General features: G+C 53.9%; 1 protein-coding gene across 2 annotated transcripts in view; it reads right to left on the bottom strand.

The window, feature by feature from the left end:
* The window catches only part of LHFPL6 (LHFPL tetraspan subfamily member 6), a 135,895-nt gene extending 129,357 nt beyond the window's left edge, over window positions 1–6,538 (bottom strand). The window contains exons 1-2 of one of the 2 annotated variants that reach the window (XM_059838933.1): window positions 6,520–6,538; window positions 2,819–3,378 (exon numbers count right to left, since the gene is read on the bottom strand). In XM_059838933.1, the coding sequence (XP_059694916.1) occupies window positions 2,819–3,203 (385 nt within the window). In that variant the 5' untranslated portion in view covers window positions 3,204–3,378; window positions 6,520–6,538. Of the gene's footprint in view, window positions 1–2,818; window positions 3,379–5,842; window positions 5,983–6,519 lie in introns of those variants that run through there. The other variant, XM_059838932.1, reaches the window with a different exon arrangement.
* Between the last annotated feature and the right edge of the window lie 87 nt (window positions 6,539–6,625).

The raw sequence follows: 6,625 nt of genomic DNA on the forward strand, positions 1-6,625 counted from the left end.
GAAACTTACTTGGATCCTAAACAAAGGGAGCACAAGTAAAGCCATAAACTAGATACACTGAACCTGTCTTTATGCTGGTTTCTAACTTCAAGAGAAATATGGTTTATTCCAACTCTCATCTTCTGCCACTGGAGCAAGAGCCCCAGCAGGGTATGGCTGCAGATGGCTCAGACAAAAAGAAAGTGAAACCGTTTAGCCACCTCCCTGTCCTAACACAGAAGATTAATTAATAGCATCACTCAGTGGCTGCTTATTTTCCTAGGCTTTTCCTTATAGAAAGCTAGGTGGGAGTTCTACTTCAAAATTAAAAAAAAAAAAAAAAAAAAAAAAAAAATCAACATTTATAAGGGTTTTATTTTATTAGATCTCTAAGTGGAGACCAACTAAAATGACAATGACTGCACTGCCACCAAGCCACATTCAAAGCCCACATCATGGTATACAACTACACCTACAACTGCATTACAGGGAACAAAGAGCTGGCATTCCCTGTTTGTCAATAAGGTGAACAGCTCACGGCTATCTTGACATAAAACAAGATAATAATTATAGTGCCTAAGTTAGACATCTGAGTAAATGTAGTCGTGTTATTTAAACAATTAACCTACACTGATTTATAGCTGCTAGGGATCTGATGAGGGATGTAAGAAACTCCTCTTTACCCTAATATGTCCCTTCAGTTTATCCAAATTACTGGCTTTCACCACCTGGCCTCTCCCTTGTGTCCCCACAGGCAGGTTTTAAGCAGGTTAAGAAATGACAGTCCTCACTTTGGTCTTTTCTTACACACTTCCAGCAGTACTGAATGAAATGTGAGGCAACCATAAAAGCCAGTAGAGAGGAAAATTACACACGCTGCGTAACTAATTTCTGAACTGTAAGCAAAGTTGTTGGCAATTTTCATTTCGTATCACAGGTTCATGTTTCTTTGAACTGCCACCTACTGAGAACAAGCACTAGCTGCTCGTGCCCTTCCAGGCAGGATGGGATGCTGCCTGGTCAGCTTGGACAAGCTTAAGAGGTTTCCATGGTGTGCTCTGAAGGAACCTCTCACCTCCTTGTCCACAAGCCACCATCCTGCCTCAGAGAAGGGTGCATGCCTTCAGCCCACACCAGTGTCATGGGGAGCAGGGTTCCTCCTGCATCCCCTGGCCACCTGCCCACTGTTGGAGCTGCCGTGTTTGCTGGGGTGGCTGTAAGCAAACAGCTGTAAGCTCGCCTGCCAGCCCTGCTCCACAGGCACACGGGGGAGCATGGTCACGAGAAAGGGGCCAGATGCAAATTAAAACCAGATGAGCCGAGACAGCAGTTGGAAAGAGGGGGTGGTTAAAGCCTGTGACGGCCATAAGTGAAAATAGTCAGACAAAGCGGGCTTGCAGATTGTCACCGAACAGAGAACCTCCTCCACCCCCAACTGCCTGGCTGGAACTGTATAATGGAGCAGGTTTCAAGAAACCACAGCTCCCAGCAGAGTTAACTCTCCAGCAGCTGCTGCACTTTCAAGTTGTCAGACAGATTAAACACAGGAATGCCTGTGGGTCACAAAGCTGAGGGAAGGGTGAAGTGATAGGGTCCGCTTGCTCCAAAGTGCAGAAACTACTCAAAAATTTGGAGACAAGACTTCCTGTGGCCAGGAGGGAGTTACACTGGTATCATCTGGCTGAAGGCTTGGCACAGGGCCCTTTCCCAGCCTCAGCTGTCCTCACCAAGCTGGACAGTTAGTGGAGTTTTTGTCTTGTGCTTCCTTATAAGCTGCAGTCACAGCATGTAATCAGACTGCTCTTGCAGGGCAAGTGCCTGTTTGGAGGGGAGAGAAATGAGGGCTCCACTAGAGTCCACTCCTTTGGGGCATGAGCCAGAAAGCCTGGCTGGGACCAGACGCTCCAGGGCACCCAAAAAGCTGGCACCTGCACTGCCTCATCACCCAAAGCTCAGAGAAACATGTTACCTTATGGGGGCAAGTGCGTGTGCGTGGTGGAGCGCTTGCATCAGGCAAAGTGAATGCCACTGATCTGCATGTCACCGATGACAAGAGGGTGATGATTTACTGGGAAAAGTGCCCTGTAAAAAGCATGCTCGTGGATCCTATTTATTGTCTCATACCCTTCAAATACTCTTACAGTTACAAAGTCGCCACACAATTACAAGTTAGCAAAAGGAGCGGAGGTAATTCTCCCACACGCTGTCTAGCCCATGGAGCCAACAAACCTGCGGCACCATCAGCAGGCAGCATGGGTCAGCCAGTCCAGCAGGGCTCTTCCCAGGAGATTGTGGGCCACCTCCACCAGGGATAAACAATCCACACTTCAAACCTGGGCCAAAGCTTGTTGCCAGATACGTGCAGCTGCAGAGAGCAGAGTTGGAGGAAGCTCTGCCAGTAATAGGGGTAAGAAGGAGAAAGAGGTTGTTCCCACACAACACAGCCTCTTCTCTGCCAAACCATGAAGCATTTTTCATGTGGATCTGTAGCCCACATGCTTCTCCAGGTACCTCCAACTCAGCTATGCTGTGCTGGAGACTACAATCCACAAAACTGCTTTGAAGATGCTGGCCCGCAGAAGCCGTCTTGCCACGCAGCTCTCGAAGGTCACATAATGACCAGACAGGGACTGGAGCACAAGAGAGCACAGGCCACTGCGTCTTTGGGCCACATTCAGGCAGCCACACAAGCAGCTCAGTCATCGAGGGAGCCAAGTGGTCTCCCTTGCTAGGAGAAAGTTTGAATCACCCCCTCCTCTTCCCAAAGCACCAGAAGAGTCTCCAAACGAGCAAACAGACAGCCTGGACATCCCCATCCCCTCACCGCAAGAGCACTTACCCCCCAGGAACTGGATGCCTCCTGCCACCCTGCCCACAGTCCTGGAGATGAGCTCGGACACACAGCAGCCCATGAGCGCTGTCAGGGCCACCAGGAGAAGCAACCCGCAGCCCAGGCCCGTCACCACCGTGCAGATCCTCCACTCGGTGCTCGGGATGGCCTGGAAGGAGGCATAGCGGCCACACTGCTCCACCATCACGGTCATCTGGCGGCTCTCATCCCGCACCGGGTAGGAACACCTCCGGAAAGTGCCGAAGGAAACAGACTTCTCCAGCTGAGACCCCAAGAGCCAGTAGGGCATGAAGAAGCCAACACAGGAGGCAGCAGCGCAGAGGAAGGAGAGGAAGGCCCAGACGATGCCAGCACAGGTGAGGCTGGAGGCCATTTTTGTATCTGCTCCAAGACCCCTCAAGACGGGAAGACACAAAAGTAACTGTGTATTTTAGAGGGGCTTTATGGATAATCCGGAATCTCTCAGCCTTGACAAATCCTCACACTGGGAGAAGCTCGGATCCTAAGAGCCGGGGGTATATTTCCTCCCATCATGAAGTCAAAGGTCCCTAATTAAATAACAAAACACAAAAAAGGAGAAAAATACAAGTTCAGTAACACAGACATTAGAAAATAATATTTGTCTGCCAGAATGTTTTTCCCTTCCTAGAAGACTTCTGAATAAGACATGTCACTTTTCTGTCCCACCCCAGCAAGCAGACCCTACAACCACTCTCAGTGACACCAGCTTCTGTCAGTGTGATGGTGGTGGCCAGCAGCCCAGCTGGAAGAGGCTGCTGTGCACATCCAGGAATGCTCTGCAGCCACCTTCAGGGGTCTCCTGTGTACTTGCTTCACTTTTCTCAACTGTAAGTTCCGATCTTTCCAGTGCCGATAGAAAAAACAGATAAGGTCCTGCTTATCCTTAGTTAGCTAGACCTTCCTCCTACAATGCCTGGAGAATGTACCTCACTTTATAGATGGTCCTGCAGCTTCAGTGCAGAACCACCCACAGCGGCTAAGGCATTTCAAGCTCAGACTCTTTTGACACAAGTAAAACTTATTACACATCCCCAAAAGAAGTGATATGAGACGATATTTTTCGCAGCACTCCAAGTTGTTTGGCATCCCTGTGCAAAAGGAGCCTTTTATCGCTTGATGTCCCAAAGTGCCAGGAACCTGTACTCCAGGTGGGCTTCTGGTATATGGAGACATTGCTACATCTTCAGGATTCACCCCTACACAACCTCAAGGAGCCCACAATTAAAACACAGAGTTCTCTCATAATATTCCTGCTTGCATTCAGCCCAGCTCTTCTTTGCCTCTTCCCAGCTCAAACCCAGGAGCCATAACCCCTTTGTGTCCTTGTCAGACAAATCCCAGCCTCTCAGCTCAGTATCAGTGTGCCCAAGTGCATTTGACTGTCACAGAAACCTACATGCTGTTCCCAGAGGCTGGGGGTGTATTTCTCGTTAAATTGATGTTGGATCATTATTCTAACTGCATTTGTAAATTTATGATCATTTCTCACAGTTGCTGCCAAATTAATTCTGATAGCTATTTACAGGGGCTTTTTCTTCTAAGCATGATTAGACGCCAATCAGTGAATCCAATTCATGAAAAGGCAATAAAATGAATACTACTTCAGCACAAGGAGGGAACTTAGAGAAAGTCTGTACATGAAATTAGCCATGTGCACTACCCAAAAGTTTTTTTTTACTTTTAAAACACTAAGAAAAGGAAGTCTCATCTGTAATATTAAAAAGGCCTATACTGCAACTGAAGAAGAGTTCACCAATCTACCCGTAGCCTATCCACAGAAATGTCTTTCATCCTGCAAACTGCCAGACCCTGGGGCATAAAAACTTGCCAGAGAGGCATGGAGGGGGCACCATTTCTTCAGAAGCATCATCTAGAGAAGGATCTGTCTATGTCTTGGCGTGGCACCAAAAGTCTAAGCCAAAGTGGGTCACAGCACTTAGGGGAGATCATTCCCTGAATCGCAGGACGAGGTACGTCTGGAAATAAGGGACAACATGGGGAGTCGCAGGGTATGACCCGGCAAATCGTGCCGCTCCAGCGGGGCTCCAGCTTAGTCTCCCTGGAGCCTGCCAGCTCACAGCCCGGGCGCTCGCCCGGGAGGCGGGCTCACCCCTCCGGTCTCGAAACCCCGCTCCCTGCCCTCCAGGGGTAGGAGGGGGCGGCGGAGAGATACGGCTTGCCCCGAGGGAAGGCGGCGGCCGGGAACTAAAACTGATGCCAGGGAAAAACTGCGGGCGAGCGGGCGCAGCGCCCGCGGAGCCGGCAGGGTGGGGGAGTGCCGGGCGGAGCGGGCCGGAGTGCAGGGGACCTGAGAGGGGCAGGGGATCCGAGAGGGGCAGGAGACGCGGGAGGAGAAAGGATTGTGGGGACAGGGGGTCCAAGAGGAGCAGAATGAGAGGGAAAGGAGAATGCGGCCGGGGACGGGCTGGAAAGGCAGAGGTGCCAAGAGTGTGGAGAATCCCAGTACCCAAGAGGACGGAGAGCCGGAAAACTGCGGGGCCGGGAAGGGAAAGCGGTCCGGGGTGACCGGGAGATACGAGACAGACGGGGGCCCGGGAGAGGAAGGATTGGGGAAGACAAGAGGATGAGTGGGCTGGGAATACGTGCAGGGAAGGAAGTCTAGAGGGTCCGCTGCAACGGGCAAGGGATGCTGCCAAGCTGGGTGTCAGAGCGGGGAAAGGGAACGTAGGAGGTAAAGAGGGTCCGGGGATGCAGGGGATGTGGCAGTGCAGGGTAGGGAGGGGTCGGGGAGAGAAAGGACGTTCTGAAGGCTGGAGGATCGGAACTCATGAAAGAAATGCAACGTACCGGGAGCGAGGGAGGGCAGGGGTTAGAGAAAGGAAGGGGGTGCAGGGGGTCCGTGAGGGGAAGGGGATTCAGCCGCGCATGGAGTGCTGGAGAGCCGGTGTCTGGAAGGAGCAGGAGCGGCGAAGGGTCCAGGAGTGCCAGGATGGGGGCAGGCGCGGTGCCGGGGAGCGAAGGGCTACTTACGGACACGCCGGGCGTGGAGGCTGCCCGCCGCGGCTGCCGGGAGCACATGGGCGCGGGGCCGGCGGGCGGTGGCCGCCCCAAGCGACTCTACCGCGACTCTCCGCGGTCCCGGCGCGGAGGCGACGCGGGTGCTCCGAGGCGGGCGGGACCGGGACCGGGACCCTCCCCAGCCCGGCCCGTCCTTTCCTCCGCGCGTTCCTCTCTCCTCCCGTTTGATTCCTCGGGAGGCAGCGCACTCCGCCGCCTCTCCTCCCCCTTCCCCGCCACCGCCTCCCCGGGCGGGACCCGCCGCGGTCGGCGCAGTTGCGGGGCCGCGGACGGGGCCGGGGGCGAGGGGCCGGGCGGCGGCGGGGGAGCGGCGAACGGGAGAGCGGGGGCGCCTCCCCGAGTCCTCACGGGGCGGGGCGGTGGTCCCGGCCCCGCGGGGTCGCTGCGGGGGTGGGTCCCGGCTTCCCGAGCCCGCCCTGGACTGCAACGGGGGGGTCTCTGGTCCCGGGGCCGAGGTGGTGCGGGGGTGGCGGGGAGCGCTGCGGCGTCGCCGGGCTCGGCGGCTCAGTGCGGGGTGCAAGGGGCGGTGAAGCCGGGGACGGAGAGGAGGAAAGAGCAGGAGAGGAGAGGGGAGGAAAGACAGCGAAGAAGGAGTATTTGAAGGAAAGGGGGAATGCTGCAGTCCTTACATGGGAAAATATGGGCTAATATCCTGATGGTGTGCGTGTGATAAGAACTGTGTCTGTCTCTGCATGCGAGCTGCTGATCCAGCATTTTGATCGCAACAGTTCCCGA

The sequence above is a fragment of the Haemorhous mexicanus genome, chromosome 2 (assembly GCF_027477595.1).
Source record: "Haemorhous mexicanus isolate bHaeMex1 chromosome 2, bHaeMex1.pri, whole genome shotgun sequence".
Classification (NCBI taxonomy): domain Eukaryota; kingdom Metazoa; phylum Chordata; class Aves; order Passeriformes; family Fringillidae; genus Haemorhous; species Haemorhous mexicanus.